This window comes from Carlito syrichta, unplaced genomic scaffold, assembly GCF_000164805.1.
Source record: "Carlito syrichta isolate Samal-C Ts95f unplaced genomic scaffold, Tarsius_syrichta-2.0.1 Scaffold117897, whole genome shotgun sequence".
Taxonomy (NCBI): Eukaryota; Metazoa; Chordata; class Mammalia; order Primates; family Tarsiidae; genus Carlito; species Carlito syrichta.
Genome location: NW_007061993.1, coordinates 178,644 through 192,482, shown reverse-complemented (window position 1 = coordinate 192,482; position 13,839 = coordinate 178,644). Strand labels below are relative to the sequence as shown.

Below are 13,839 nucleotides of genomic sequence, written 5' to 3'. Positions count from 1 at the left end.
CTGGAGTGCAGTGGCATGATCACAGCTCACCACAGCCTTAACCTCCTGGGTTCAAGTGATCCTTCTGCCTCAGCTTCCTGAATAGCGGGACGACAGGTGTGCACCACCATGCCCGGCTAATTTTCTAAAAAATTTCATGGACACGAGGTCTTACTATGTTGCCCTGGCTGGTCTTGAACTCCTGGGTTCAAGTGATCCTTTCATCTTGACCTCCCAATGTGCTGGGAATACTGGTGTGAGCCACTGCACCCGGCCTTTTAATGTTATTCTTGCTTTGTATTACTGGCTAAGACTTGTAGTTGATGTGGAATAACAGTGCCTGCTCCCAGTCCTGGGGGAGCAGTTTCTGTCTCCTGCTTCTGTGCGGCACTGGCAATCCATGCCTCATCACTGCTCTCCATTGGACAGAAGCACTTCCTGTCCCCACCTGGCTGAGATGCACACCGTGAAGGCATGCTGATTTTGCCACATGCCTCCTCTCCATCACTTGGTGAAGGATGCTCACGACTGCTTGCTGGTGCCTTTGTGCCATAGCTGCTGCCAAGGTTGGCGGGTCATCTCGGCATGCATCATCTCTGTCAGTGTTGGCTGTTGTTTCCCATGGCTTGAAACTCCTGGCTCTTTTATGTGGAGTAATTTTGGCTTTTATCGCAAAGTTCAGCTTTTTGTTTTTTGCTTGTTTGTTTTTGTTTTGAGACAGGGTCTCATTCTGTTGCCCAGGTTGGAGTGCCAGGGCATGATCACAGCCTCCACCTCCTGGGCTCAAGAGATTCTCCTGCTTCAGTCTCCTAAGTAGCTGGGACTACAGTGTCAGCTCTTTGATGAATAAATACTTCTTGTTTACCTTTGCTTGTGTTTTAGAAAGCTGAAATGGCCATTTCTGACTGTTCTGTCCAGGTTTACAAGTGCATTTGGGGAAAGGGTTTGTTGACCTCCCTGCTTCGCGCAGGAAACCGTTAAAGTCTTTTATGACACAATTCCCTCCTTTATGGTATCCACTCACTGAATGCCTCCTGCACTGGGGACCCAGGACCCTACTCCCACAGACCTGGCTTTGCCAACAAACAAGTTTGGCTCTTTCCAGGAGTGAAGGTGCCATGAATATTGATGCTGTGGCTCTTTCTCTGAACACTGTGTGCCAGGTCCTAGTCTAAGCACTCACAGGAACCCTCTTTACCTCAAGACAGCCCAGTGGGTTAGATACCCTCCCTTTATAGACAGGAAGACTGAGAAACAGGGAGCCTGCCCCTGGCTGCTCCGAGGGCCGCACGCATAGTAATGCTATGTGATGATGGTCATCAAATGTCCGTCAGCAGACTTCTTTTCTTCTGCAGATGGTGGCACCTGCTTTGGCTAGAGCCAGGCAGCAGCTGCCACCAGGGACAAAGAGCCTTTGACCGTGAAGGCAAAGGGATGGGGGTTGGGCTATTGTGACCACCCCCTAGAGCTGTTGGAGGAGCCCTGAGGGTCCAGCCCTGGCTGGGGCTTCAGGAGAACTCTCTCCTCACCTCCAAATGCCAGTGGCAGGCACATGGTACAGATGGCACCACTCCCAGGTGCCAAGGCAGGCCTTTCCCATCCAGCCCTCCCCATGCTAGTTAGGAGGGTGCTGCCAGGGAGATGGTGGAGCCCACAGTGGATGGGACCAGCTAGCTTTTCCCTCCTGTATCCTGCCAGCTCTGCTCTTTCCTTGAGTTGTCCATTGATGTCATCCCTGCTGATGACCCTGCCCAGGCAGCCACTGGGCTCCATCAGCCTCCATATAGTGTACGGTGATGCACCTGCCTTGGTCCTTCTGGACCCATTTCCCCACAGTCACAGGCTTGGGTGCAGAGTGTCTCACTGCTCCTGCTTCCTGACCTCGTGCCCAGCCCTGCAGACCCACCCCCCCAAACTGAATCCCCAGAGACAGTGGAGAGGGGGCTGACATTCCCCAACCTCATCCTTCCTGCCCACATGGGCTCCTCTGTCTGAGGCTGGTGTCACGGAGGCACTGGGCTTGGTGAGCCTGGCCGGAGCGGGCGGAGGCGCAGGTCCAGCCCAGGCAGTGTGGCTCCTAACCTGGGGGCTCTCAGCACCAGCCACAACCCGGGACCGGTCTGTAACCCCTCGGCCAGAGAACAACTGGGCCCAGTGTCACCCACTGCCTCCTGCACTCAACGGGCAGGCCCTGCGGGCATCTGCGAGTCCTCATGGAAGCTGGGATCCAGGTGGGCATGGAGGCCCCATGGCTCCTTCCACTGGGGCCAGGATGCACTGTTGATGCCAACCGGTGTCTCTGAAGCCACCACAGGGAGGAACTCATGGGGCCACCATTTCTGGCTTAGGAAATGCAGCCCCTATTCTTTCACGTGAAGGAGAATAAAAGCTGCTCCTTTCCGATGTCCTGTTGCTATCGTGGGCTGGTGAGACTGAGTGAGGTTGGCTGGGTCAGGCCGGCCTAGACAGCAGCAGAAGATGGTGGGGGAGCGGCAAATGGCGCCCACTATCAGCTCCTGCAGGGGCAGCCCCAACCAGCGCCACCTCCCCTGGGCCTCCCTGCAGGGCAGTTGCGTCGGGTCCATGCACAGCTGGCACACACAGGTCACCCAACAGTCCCTGCCACCTGGAGCCCCCCCATCCGTCCTGTGTGTTCCCCATTTTTTCCCAGGAGTGGATCCCAGCACACATTCTGCACCCCAAACTTCATCCCAGTGTCTGCCCCCGAGAACCTGCCTGGACACTTCTGCAGGAGGGGGCCCAATAGGAGGTAGCCACAGCAATTGACCGAGCACCTGCTCCCTGCAGGGTCTCTGACCCAGACCACCACAGGTCAACCCCAGCCATAGCTGCCCCTGCCCTCGGCCGCAGAGGACAGGCTTGTGGCTGTGCCCAGCGTCTACACTGCAAAACATGGCCAGTGACTACTGTGCCACACACACCCAGTCCTAAGAAGTATCGGGTATCCCTGCCCTCTGCTACCCACTAGGGTCTGGCTCCAACCTCCCACACCCACAGCCCAATAACCATAGTTCCCTCTGGCCCCAGGGCCTTTGCACATGCTGGTCCTGCTGCCAGGAGCACCTCCCCACTCTGGTGCTAAGGCTCTCGTACTTCCTCCTGAATAGTATGAGGGTGGGAATTCCCAGTGAACCTACCTCTGCACATAGATGTCGCACTGTGCCCAAGGGGGGAGTTACAGAATGGATAGAGTGCTGGGTGCCAGCCCAGAAGCAACAGCAACAAGGCCAGAACCGACCACTGACCACAGGCCCCTCCCAGAAGAAACCTTGGCCGGCCGCCCCAGTCCTTGGGGTTCTAGGGTGGCCCCCTTCTCCAGGGCAGCCCCCAAGTCTCAACTCTCCCCTACCTGCCGCAGGAGACCCAACCCAGCTGTCTCCCCACCTCTGCCCAGGCCCTTCAGGGTTACCCCAGCCCTCACCCCACCCAACTGTGCCCCTGCTCAAGTGACCGCTGTGCCCAGGTTCTGTGTGGGCCCCTCACTGCCTAAAGAAAGGGCGGCCTGGGTGCCAAGCACCAGCCCCATCTCCTGGGCCTTGGATGTCATTTGAGGGCAGTCCTAGAGCCCTGAAGTCACTGTCTCTATGGTGTGATGTGGTGTGAGGCCCATGAGGGGCAGCCCAGCACATGCCTGTGGCCCCCCAAACCCAGGAGTCCAGTGGAGGGACAGAGCCCCGAGCCTGGGTCCCTCAGAGCCTGCAGTACAAGCAGCCATGAGACAGACCAGGGTCTTGCTGGAAAGCCCTGCCCTCTTGGTGTCAGCCAGACTGACCCATCTCCTCATCGGAGACCCCTCAGTGGCCCTGGCCTCATCTCTCATGCAGGCCCTGTCCAGGCCTTGCCCATAGCACTGAGGGTAGATCCCTCTCAGACCTAACTCCCCCCCTTCTCCTAAACCTAACTCCCCCCCTTCTCCTGTCCAGCCTCCTGACTGGCCCTGCCCTGGAAGGCAGCTCTTGTCTGGGCACACCACACCCTGTGACCGGTGCAGCCATCCACACATAGCAGGTGCTCAACACACTCATGCCATAGACAGAAAGGTGCAGGGACCCGGTCCTAGCCTTTCCCACTTCCTCGGAAGCACAAGAGTGCCCATTGTTCAGGGGCCTCCCCTGGGTCCTTGCCTGGCTCTGGGTTCACATGAGGGCAGGGTCTGGCGTGGTTGGCCTCAGTCTCCCAGGAACAGAGGCAGCAAGCCTCCCACCAGCTCATACATCAAACCCACCAGGGGATGATTCTGGAACCCTCCAGACTGCACTGCCCCTTGGACCTTTCTGGACTCTCTCAACCTTGAAGAAGACCCCGCCCAGCCAGGACCAGGTGTGTAAGACACAGAGTTTCCACACAGACTTCCTCTCTGGGGGAGGGAGCTTGAGGGAGGATGGGGGGGATGGGCAGGGAGGGGGTGACTGGAAAGCAAGCAGAACTGCTTGACAAGGGCAGGTGGGCCATCCCCAGAGTCCAGCATCTGCCAGGAGCATTCTGGGTCCCTCAAATGGACCCAGCCTCTGACTCCAGCAACTAGAGATACCTCTTGACCCTACCAGCCCAAATAAGCCTTCCACTCCACCTGTGCCCTGCCTTCCACCACCCCCCATCCCCCCACCCACTCACTGCCCCTGCAAGCAGCAGGAGTGGCCTGGGGAACACGAATGCGAATGCAGGTTCCAGAGCTGCCAGGGCTGCAAGGAGGACACGAGTGTCTCCTGGTTGTGAAGTCCCTGAAGGGCCGGGCTCCAGACACACAGCACCCCCAGGTACCGCCAGTGCCACAGGTAAGGCGAGGTGTCGCTTGGGTCCTCATCCAGCTAGAGGGGCACGCACGAGCGGAAGTCAGTTCCGGTCCCCAGCCGAGTGGGGGACTGGGCCTGAAGGGACTGAAGTGCAGCAGTCACCCCCGGACGCCATGGGGACTGGAGAGAACGAGACCGACTGGACAAGGCTGGGCCCGAGTCGAAGAGGGTGGTTAGGCCAGGGGAAGAGGGCACAGGCCCAGCTCTGGGATGCCAGCAGGGGTCGTTTACCCCTCTAAGCCCAGGCCAGGCGGGGTACGCTTCCCAGGACGCCCCAGGCGGACAAACACCGCCGAGATGGACTTCAGCCTGAGCCGGACGGCCCAAGCCCTGCCAACGTGTGGGGCCAGGACCCGGGCTTGGCGGGGACTTGGGGCGGGGCCAGGTAGGAGCTGGGGCGGGGCTTCTCAGGACTTGGGGCGGGGCCGAGGGAAGCTGGGGCGGGGCCTAGCAGGGTCATTGGGCGGGGCCGGAATGACTCTGGAGCAGGGCTTCCCAGGGCTCGGGCGGGGTTTCGCCGGGCTCGGGCGGGGCCTAGCCGGGCTAGGGACGGGGCAGGGAGAAGCTAGGGAGGGACCTAGCCGGGCTCAAGTGCGGCCTGGGAGGAGTTGGGGCGGGGCTTCGCAGGGCTCGGGCGGGGCCTAGTCGGGCTCGGGGCAGGGCCAGGAGAAGCTGGGCAGGGCCTACCAGAGCTCGGGCACTGCCGGGAAGACGATGGGGCGGGGCCTAGCCAGCTCCGGGCAGGGCCCCTGCGCCCCGCCTCCCGTGACGGCCCTGGGCATATAAGGAGGCGTGTCCGCGCACGCGCGCGGTGCGCGTGCTCTCAGTGGTGGCACGGCCTCCGTCGGTCTCCTCTGCAGATGGGCTCCGTGGCCTAGCGTCCGCTCCTCGCCACCCGTAATCGCGCGCCGAGGCCCGCGGGGGGTCGTCGCCGAGGTGGGGTCCGAGTGGATGTTGGGCATCGGGGCCGCGCGCTCTGGACGGATGGACCGTGGGACAAGAGGGCGGGGGACGCGGGGCCGGCTAGGGCCAGATTGGGGCCGTGCGGGGTTAGGGGGTTGGGGGCACCGGGCTGAGGGCCGCGGGGTCGCGGGCGGCTTCTCCGGGCCAGGGGTTCGGTCGGTGTCCCCCAAGTCTGGGCGCCCAAGCCGGGGCGCAGTGCACAAAGCGCCTTTTGTTTCGCCCGCGCGGCCGGTTCGGGCTGGTTAGAGCCGCCCGAGGGTGGGCCCGGCGCCCGGAAGCCCCGCCTCGGCAGGGCCGAGGAGCCCGTAGGGGCCCCGGACGGGGCGGTTTTTCCCGAGGCAGCACGTTGACCAGGGGCTCCCGACTCCCGCGTGCGCAGGTTTCCACCGGCCCACAAACAAGAGCATGGCGGCCATCCCCTCCAGCGGCTCGCTCGTGGCTACTCACGACTACTACCGGCGTAAGTAGGCCCCGTGCCACCCATCCCACGCGGATGGACCCCGGCCGGCGCGAGGAGGGGCGGGGAGCTCCACGCCTGCCTTGTTGACCCGGCCTCTTCGCTCCAGGCCGCCTGGGTTCCACTTCCAGCAACAGCTCCTGCGGAAGTGCCGAGTGCCCCGCGGAAGCCATCCCACACCCCCCGGGTGAGTGCAGGCCCGCCCCCCCCCTTATCCCACCCGGAGTGCGTGGCGACGTGACCTCGCTTTGCTTCTCTCAGGTCTTCCCAAGGCTGACCCGGGTCACTGGTGGGCGAGCTTCTTTTTCGGGAAGTCCACTCTCCCATTCATGGCCACGGTGCTGGAGTCCACGGAGCACACGGAACCCCCCCAGGCCTCCAGCGGGATGACTACCCGTGGCTTGGCTCGAGAAGCAACAAGGAAAGAGCCTGGTGGCCAGTCCAGTAAAGCCAACGCTGGGCCCCCATCCTGAGCAACCACCACCAGCCCCAGGCCTTGAGGCGCTAGGCTGTCAGAGCCCTCCCTCCCCACCCCTCCCCTTGCCCCTCTCCTTTCCCCTCTCCTTTCCCCTCCCATCCTGGTCCCTCCGGGCAAACTAGGTGGCTGCAGCAGGCAGACAAGCAGTTGGGTTATTTTCTATCAACACAGCAAGCACCAAAAGAAGTGAGAGCACTGCTTTTCACTGCCCAGCATATGGGAGCTTTCCTGATAATGTAACTGTCTCCCTGCACCAAGTGGAAAATAAACTCCAGGCAGCCAGGACCTCCTGATGGTGTGGGTGAATTATGCGGCCCCAGGGTCTGTTGGAGAAACTCCTGTGAAGTCATCCTGAACTTGCTGCTCCTGGGAGCCCAGGCTTATGAGGGCGGGGCTGCTCCTGTGAGTGGGCCCCATTGCCCTGTGCTGCTTCCAGGAGAGCAAGAAGCCCTAGAGTCAGATTAGACACCCCAGGTCAGCTCCCTGTGCTACCCAGAGCCAGGGAGGCTGGTCCTGAGTGACTGGGTCCCCAGTATCTAGGCCTCTGGCTGTGAGTTTGGGAGCCCTCAACTGGAGGGATTCAGTAACTTTGAGGAAGCTGGACCTCCCAGCTGATGTGGACAGCTTCATGGAGTCCCCAGAGTCCTCCCATAAGCAAGCTACTCCCTATCTGGGAACACCGAAGACAGTGAGGTGTAAGGGTTGCAGGCCCTCAGGAGGGGTCTTCCTGCCACAGGTAGCCCAACTGAAAGGTCAGAGGGCACAGGAGCTGCAATGGGCACAGAAGGCTGTTGTGTTCTGGCCTGACCCTCACCAAGGGTGTTTGGGATGCCTGAGCCAGGAATGGTATCAGTCGAGGCCTGGTGAGGGCCAGCGGGTGGAGGCACATGGGGTCACGGCCTTATTAGGTCTCCTCTTGGGTAGGTGTCCATGACCATGGCTAGTGGTCAGCTGGTTATGTCCACACTTTGAGTGGCTATCAGGGCTTGTCTCAGGTCTGATGGGGGCACTTTGTGAGGGATATGAGGCCATGAGATGGTTAGGGGATCCGTGTGGGTCAGGAACACAGGAGTGCTGCAGGTAGACTCACAGCCTCTCCTGGCACCCTCCCCATCCTGCACTCTAATAACGGTGGGATCCACTGGAAGGCATCTGTGATTGTGGCTTCGGATGGCTGAGCCTCTGTCCTGCCTGCCCTTGGTGCCCAAGCTGGGTGGTCAGTGCCGAGACTGGACAGGGGGACTCTCCACCTGGATGGACTCAGGAGGGGAGGGGATTCCACAGTGTGGTCCAGGGTCCACACAGCCCAATCAGCTGCTGATTGTCTTGGCAGGACAGCCCCTGGTTCCCCGCGAGGCCCCCCAGGTGCATGTGTGCATATACGTGTGACATCTAGAGGGCAGGCAGGAGCTGGGTGTTGAGAGTCCAGCCAAAGCTCAAGGCCTACCACACAAGGCTCCAAGGGGCAGGGTTCAGCCCAGCTTAGCCAATGGGCTTTGGCTCAGGACTGGTGAGTGCACCCTTCTTGCAACAGGAACAGTCCTTCCTGGCTTTTGGAGGTTTCTGCAGTTGGAGTCAGGGAGGGGCAGGCTGAGGTCATGTGGCTTCCAGGAGTCCTGGTCTACAGAAGCCGCACCTCCAGTATCTTCCTCACTCCACACAAGCCTCCTGGCTGAGAGCCATGTGACAGATGGTGGATTGACAATGGCATGCAGGTGTGTAGTGCAGATGTCGAGTAACTTGGGAGCCTCAGTAAAGACCCAGGAAAGTGGGGAGTCTGTTGAGGGACACTTGTGCAGGAGCGACTGGGGGACAGAGGGCACTCACAGGACCTATCCAGATTCTCCGTAGGCACCTCTGAGATGTCTCTCCCTCTGGGTATGGGCAGGACACCTGTCACAGGATCCTTGGGGAGCAGCGAGGGGAAGGTCAGGAGGCCTTCCTGCTTCTGCCTCAGTTTCCATGCAACCAGGCTTCCTGCCCCCAAACATTGCCCTGCCTAGAACCTCCCCAAGAACTGGGTTGGTGGATGGTTCCCATAACACGCCAACCTGATCTGCTGGCCTGGGGACAGGTCTGTGCTGTTCAAAAGGTGACAGCTGTGCTCATCCCAGCTGGGCCCTGATTATGGTGAGGTCAGTTGGGTATTTAATAAGAGGAGGCATTTTTGTAGGATAAAAAGAGAGGTAACTGAATAGGACAAGCCATAGACTCTGTTTTGATCCCTGAGGGCGGGCAGTCAGAAGGCTTCTGGATGTTGGCCACGGGGTGGACCGTGCCAATCTGACAGGTTTTCCAGGTTTGCAGCTTAAATGTCTGCACATGAGTTACTGTGGCTTCTCTCAAGTCTATGTCAGTGGTCCAGCCCCTGCTGCAGGACTTCAGACAAAAGTACTTTGAATTCTTAGTGACACTGGCCAGAGAGTGGGAGGAAACCTGGATGTGTTAGCGTCGAGATCTATAGCCAGATACTGACCTCAAGACAGTGGCAGGGCAGGTATGGTTGAGTTACAGGTGGTGGCACCGACTCAAGACAGTGGCAGTGGGGGTTGGGGTGAGTTTTCTTCTGAAATAGTTTTTTTCTCTACAGCCAACTTGTTTTTAGCAACAATAATCAAAGCAAGACTGATTTTGCAAACTAAGTTTAGTCTTAATAAGCTTGGCCTGGTTATTCTTACCAGTGCAGCAGAAATAGTGATTGGCCACAAAGGCTCTTTTTAAGTTTATATTGCTGGAACTTTTTTATCAGGAATCCCAGATGGGCATTGCGAAAGCTTCTTGAGGCCTGGAGGCCAAGCCAGGGCCTTCCGTCAGACTCTCCTGCAGTACCTGTAGATCTGGGGGAGTTCTCTCCTCTTGAGGCCCTAAAGTATCCTAGGCTTGTGGAGCCTGCCAGGGATTGATGCCCCTACTCATCTGTAAGGGGACTATGCTAGGGGGTCTGTGGTTGCAAGGTACCAGTTTTTTTTCCAAGAACCTTCATTGGCTCCATAAATTTAACTTTAGTTCCTTAAAGTTATTTGGTCAAATCTGAAAATGGCATTCTAGTCAACACCTTGGTGATATAACCAGTGTTTCCAGTCCTGCCCCTGGAAAGTGATATAACCAGTGTTTCCAGTCCTGCCCCTGCAAGGAAAGCTGGTTCTTACTGAACTTACGCAAGTAACTATTGCCATAAATATAAGAACACTGGTCAGTAGTCTCTGAATTCTGGAGGGATTAGGCATGAACAAAAAGACATTTCGCTTTGTTTACAAAGGTGTGTTTTACTAATTGCTGTAAGCTATAGATGGTTTAAGAAAAGGATGAGCTTCCCGAAGCCTAGAAAACGTTAAAGTGGGGCAACTCCTTTGGGTCTCCTCCCACTGTGGAAGCTTCTCTGTCCTCTCAATAAATCCTGCTTTCTCACTAAAAAAAAAAATTAAAGCACAAGTGCTGTCCCAGACATAAAGCCATTGAAAGTTATCCTTATCAGTTTATTCATTTGCATTAAGTCCTATTCTGATTTATCTGGGTGAGTCTAAAAAGACACACTTTTTTTTTTTTTGAGTCAGAGGTTCATTCAAACTGGACTGCAGTGGCATGATCATGGCTCATGGCAGCCTCGACTCCTGGACTCGGGTGATCCTTCTGCCTCAGCCTGCCTAGTAGCTGGGACTACTGGTACATGCCACCAGCCCAGCTAATTTTTTTTTTTTTTTTTAGAGATGAGGTCTTGTTATGTTGCCCAGACTGGTCTCGAACTTCTGAGCTCAAGCAGTCCTCCTGCCTTGGCCTCCCAAAGTGCTGGGGTTACAGATGTGAGCCACTGCACTTGGCTAAATCTCAGTTTTTAAAAGTAATCAGATCTAATAAAAGCATAATAAATTATCATTTCCTAAATCCATTAGCATTCTGAAATTCTTGCCTAGTCCAGTGTTATGACCTTCAAGTTATCAGAAACCTGTATCCAGAGCACCTGTCAGGAACTTCCCATGAGTCTCATTGAAGAAGAACCTGTTCAGGACAAGCTGACTGCAAACGCTTTCAGAAAAGAATCAAACTAAAACAGTAACTGCCTGTGAGTGACGAAGACAAGAGCCATGAGTAAAGATCTGACAAGAAGCCGGGTGTGGTAGCGCGCGCCTATAGTTCCAACTACTTAGAAGGCTGAGACGGAGCCCAGCAGGTTGAGGCTACGGTGGCTGGGAGCGTGCCACTGCACTCGAGTCTGGGCGATGGAGTGAGACTCCAACTCAAAAAAATAAATCTGACAAGAGCTTGTTAAACTAATGGTTCAAGTAACAAGGAAACTTGCTTATTTCTGTGGCATATGACAGTTTTAACATGATAACCAAAATTAAGCCTGATAACATTATACCAGATTTGTAGGAATAACATAGTACATAGGACAGGGGTCCCTACCCCCGGGTTGTGGACCAGTACCAGTCTGTGGCCTGTTAGGAACCCAGTGAGCTGCAGTTGAGCAGAGCTCTGCTTTCTGTCAGACCAGTGGCAGCATTAGATTCTCACAGGAGCATGAACCCTATTGTGAACTGCGCATGTGGGATCTAGGTTGCATGTTCCTTATGAGAATCTAATGACACCCCCCCACCATCCGCAGAAAATGGTTTTCCGTGGTCCCTGACGCCAGAAAGGTTGGGGACTGCTGATACAGGGTGTATGTCAAGGATAACATCAGATTTCTAGGGATTTTGTATAATTTCTGCAGCACTCAATAACATTCCCATAAATATAACCTCAAGAGCACTTAGCATCACTTATTCTTTGACAGTGTTTTCCACATGATTTAACATAAAAATAGCCTAGTTGGTTTAACATTTCTCTCTTACAAGGTGGGAGACAAATGCTTTTGAGATATCCCAGAGGCCCTTCTGGGAGCTCCCAAAATGAGTTCAAGGTCAAAAAGACTTGATTTAGAATTTGATTTTAGGAAGTTGTTAAAAACATCAAAAGTTTGAAGACAATTAAATGATCTTGGTTAGTCAAAGTGACAGTAATTTTTAAAGGCAAATGTAGATGTTTACGTAGTTTTGAACAAAACTTAGCTCTGTTAGTATCGAGAAGATTCACTTTCTAAAGTAACCAAAGACCTAATAAAAACCAGCATGAAGCACAAGAAATTATCCTACAACATAAATGTGTTGTTTCCTAGCCCAATTACTAAGAAGATCAATAAAAACCTTTCATATGCCAGTTTTGCATCCGTGTACTAGTAATAATACAGCTAATTTTAAAAAGAACTTTACAAGTAAATCCATCCAGTCTCAGGCAGCTTTGACTACACAAGACAAAATTTCTTTCCCACAAAACTTTTTTTCTTTTTTAAATGTGCATCAGCTTTTTCTTTCCACATTTTTCTTTTTCTGGAAGAACCAGTCACTCTACTTTAGAATATAGTTAATTTCTCCTTTCTCCCTTAGCAGGAAAAACATCTTTCATACCTTATAACTTTCTTTACCAAAAAACATTTATTTTCCAAGTGTACTTTGCATGCAGAGTTTTTTCCCTTACTGTTTCTAGTAGCTTTAGTTATGTACATTAATCATAGTTATTAACTCTTGATAAGCTTAACTTCTAGTTACAACTAGGAAGTAGGCAATGCTGGTCTCTGTGTGGCACCAGTGTTTTGTCGATTTCATAATTTGCAGAAACATGCTTATGCAAGTACACTTTTCTCGTGTTTATTAACAGACCCAAATATATTAAGCTTCTCTCTGCCATATGGAAACAAATGCCAAAAGCATATAACCCTAAACTTATGCTTAGTAGTTTATGTTTCAGTATTTTGTCTTTCTTTTTTTTTTTTTTTGAGTTGGAGTCTCACTCTGTCGCCCAAGCTGGAGTGCACTGGCCGCTCCTGGCCACTGCAGCCTTGACTTGCTGGTGTCCGGCAATCCTTCCGCCTCAGCCTTCCAAGCAACTGGAACTACAAGCACGCGCTACCACACCCGGCTACTTTTTTTGATTTATTGTAGAGGTGAGGTCTCGCCAAGTTGTCCAGGCGGATCTTGAACCCATGGGCTCAGGCAATTCACTCCCCTCGGCCTCCTAAAGCGTGGGATTACAGGCTGAGCCACTGAGCCCGGCCTATTTTGTCTTTCTTAGAAGTGACCCAGACAGTCAATCATTATCTATTACTTAGTTTAAGGTTGCAGGTTACCAAAAAGATTTTGGAAACTTTTTAAGTAGACATATTTTATAAAACAGTTATGGTTTAAAGATTTACTTTCTTTTTATTTTTTTAGTTGGAGTCTCACTCTGTCACCCAGGTTGGAGCGCACTGGCACGCTCACAGCCACCACAGGCTCAGCCTGCTGGGCTTAGGCTATCCTTCTGCCTCAGCCTTCAAAGTAGCCAGAACTATAGGCGTGCACTACCATACCCAGCTAATTTTTGGATTTATTACAGAGATGAGGTCTCACCAAGTTGTCCAGACTGGTCTCGAACCTGTGGGCTTAGGCAGTCCTCTCACTTCCCCTTCCCAAAATGCTGGGATTACAGACCTGAGCCACCACACCCGGCCGAAGGTTCACTTATAAACTTATCCCACTTCTATTCACGTAATTCTTGTTCTTAACAATTCTTCTTGAATTGCTCATGAGTCATGTTATGATCTTAAACATTTAGTAGAGATGACATAAGCTTGTTTGACTACTAAACACAGGCAGAAGAAAATGTATATCTGCATTGTATTTACCACTGGCAATTATGAAGTCATTTTTATTTTTATTTTACCAAGTCTTTTTTTTTTAACTTTTTTTTTTTTTTTTGAGTTGGAGTCTCACTGTCGCCCAGACTGGAGTGCAGTGGCCGCTCCTGGCCCCCACAGCCTCTGCCTTCCAAGTAGCTGGAACTACAGGCGCACGCTACCACGCCCGGCTAATTTTTTTTAAAATTTATTGTAGAGATGAGGTCTCTCCTGCCCAGGCAGATCTCAAACCTGCGGGCTCACGCAATCCACTCACCTCAGCCTCCCAAAGGCGCGGGATTACAGGCTGAGCCACCGAGCCTGGCTACCAATAGTCTTAAAACTAGCTTTATTTACCAAAGATCCCAGGTCATTTTTATTTTTATTAGACATTTTTATTTTTGTAGATATGGGATCTCACTATGTTGTCCAGGCTGATCTCGAATTCGTAGCCTTA

General features: G+C 54.0%; 1 protein-coding gene across 1 annotated transcript; it reads left to right on the top strand.

The window, feature by feature from the left end:
* The first annotated feature begins 5,606 nt into the window (after positions 1–5,606).
* Positions 5,607–6,981, top strand: PPDPF (pancreatic progenitor cell differentiation and proliferation factor). Its single transcript, XM_008074670.1, has 4 exons — positions 5,607–5,729; positions 6,136–6,216; positions 6,323–6,400; positions 6,475–6,981. Exons 2-4 carry the CDS (start codon positions 6,162–6,164, stop codon positions 6,684–6,686), a joined length of 345 nt encoding a protein of 114 aa, XP_008072861.1. The 5' UTR covers positions 5,607–5,729; positions 6,136–6,161; the 3' UTR covers positions 6,687–6,981.
* Positions 6,982–13,839: the final 6,858 nt, after the last annotated feature.